General features: G+C 36.6%; 1 protein-coding gene across 1 annotated transcript; it reads left to right on the forward strand.

Annotated features, from left to right (window-relative positions):
- The first annotated feature begins 235 nt into the window (after positions 1 to 235).
- LOC110805659 (uncharacterized) lies at positions 236 to 1,181 on the forward strand. Its single transcript, XM_022011283.2, has 3 exons — positions 236 to 925; positions 1,038 to 1,088; positions 1,173 to 1,181. Exons 1-3 carry the CDS (start codon positions 236 to 238, stop codon positions 1,179 to 1,181), a joined length of 750 nt encoding a protein of 249 aa, XP_021866975.2.
- The last annotated feature ends 692 nt before the right edge of the window (positions 1,182 to 1,873 follow it).

The following is a 1,873-nucleotide window of genomic DNA, read 5'->3' on the forward strand; positions in this document are numbered from 1 at the left end:
ATCCTCCAGCAGTTAATTGCTTGGCTTTTCATGTATAACTGTATAAGTAATAATGAGATGATTAAACAACTTCAGTTACGAATACATAAAGGTTGCCTATAAGTTATTTCTAACCTTTTCAGATCTTAAGGCTAATGAATAGTTTTTAGTATCGATCATGTCTCTCTCTATATATATCAAACCCTTTTCGATCAAAATGTTCATCTGATCATCTAGGTCTAGTAGTGAAACTAGAATGGCGACAAAAAGCAAAGTAAGTTTGAAGCTCCTGATAGACACAAAGGCAAACAGGGTTTTATTCGCTGAGGCCAATAAGGAATTTGTGGATTTCCTGTTCCACATTATGTCACTGCCTGTAGGAACCATTGTCAAACTCCTTGGTGTGAAGGGTATGGTTGGTGGCCTTGGTTTACTTTACGAAAGCATCGGGTCATTAGGTAATGACTACTTGCAGGATAATCTAGATAGAGATTCAGTTCTCAACCCTAAAACTGCTGCAAGTGTCCCTTTCTTGTCGCTGAATGATGCCCCACCAAGTGATTCCAAGAAGTACTACTACAGGTGCTGCTCAACTAATGGAGTCGGTCGTCATTGTCGCAATGATTATTACGCTGGTTACAATCACAATCTTAATAAGAAAGAGTGCCATGACTATGTGACTGACAACCCGGAAGCAACTTGTCCTGGATGCAATAGCAAAATGTCTACCCAGGTGACCTATGTTGCCCCGGAAAGCTCATCGGAGACAGTGGTTTGGAGTAGCAAAACTGATGGATATGTTAAAGGGGTAGTTACTTACATGGTGATGGATAATTTGGAAGTCAAACCTATGTCTACCATATCTAGTATCACTTTCCTTAACAAGTTCAATATCATTGATATTGCTTCCGTGGCTGAGAAAGAGATTCAACTTAATCTTCATGAGGTAATGCCCCGCTTTTGTTTTATTTAATTTCACTCCATGTTTTCCATCATCTGAAATTCGATCTGTATCATAAAACCATTTTTATGACTTATTGCTATTACATTTTATGTAGGGAGTTGCAATCTTGAAAGCGGCCCTAGAAACCCAAGCTGTGCTCACTACTGTCTTCCTTGGAAACTAGTCTAAGAACTAGTTTTCTATACATTGTCTTTATTGCTGTATCCATATCATTTGCTATTTCATGCAGATCGAGTAGATGATAATTTTGTCTTTCCTTACGAAATTGTAATTTGGGTTTTTGCCTGCCTGGTGATGTTTCCTACCGATTAAATAAAATGAGCGCTCTATGGTGCGTACGTGTTTGCTACGGAGTATATCAAGTAGTCTTGATTCAGATCTTAGCTGCATTCTTTTTATTGAGAATTATGGCTACTCTAGGATGATGCATTGTTTACCGTGCAAATCAAAATCAAGGATCATACACGTAAATACTCCTGTATACGCAACAAAAAAAATGCTACACACAAACAAGATCATAGATGTGTAAACCTTACCTCTTGGATAAATGTTGTTTGTGTTCCATAAAACAAAATCGTTATGGTACTTTTGTTATAACTACTATGTTTTACTAAATTACTACCGATAATTTTAAAAAATAGAACAAAAACTTCAATTTATCTCTTTTCAAAACAGAGGCAGTATGTTTTACTAGTGATAAATTTTAAAAAATAGAATTCAAAACTTCGCTTGAGAAGATGTGAAGGGGCACTAGTGAAGTACTTAAAATGGGCTTGTATGTAGTACTGTTAAGGTGCCACATATTTGGGAGGCACACTTCATGAGTTTACAAATGTAGCACTTTAAAAGTGCCACATTTGATTAGCAAATGTGCCATCTTTTGAAAAAATGCCACTTTGACACAGTCAATGTGACACTTTTTTAAGAAAA

The sequence above is a fragment of the Spinacia oleracea genome, chromosome 1, assembly GCF_020520425.1.
Source record: "Spinacia oleracea cultivar Varoflay chromosome 1, BTI_SOV_V1, whole genome shotgun sequence".
NCBI classification, from domain to species: Eukaryota; Viridiplantae; Streptophyta; class Magnoliopsida; order Caryophyllales; family Amaranthaceae; genus Spinacia; species Spinacia oleracea.

Bases quoted from the DNA above. Each gene is read 5' to 3' on its own strand.
- LOC110805659 (XM_022011283.2), top strand. From the start codon at position 236: ATGGCGACAAAAAGCAAAGTAAGTTTGAAGCTCCTGATAGACACAAAG. The intron at 926-1,037 runs GTAATGCCCCGC...CATTTTATGTAG, and splicing joins TTCAACTTAATCTTCATGAG to GGAGTTGCAATCTTGAAAGC.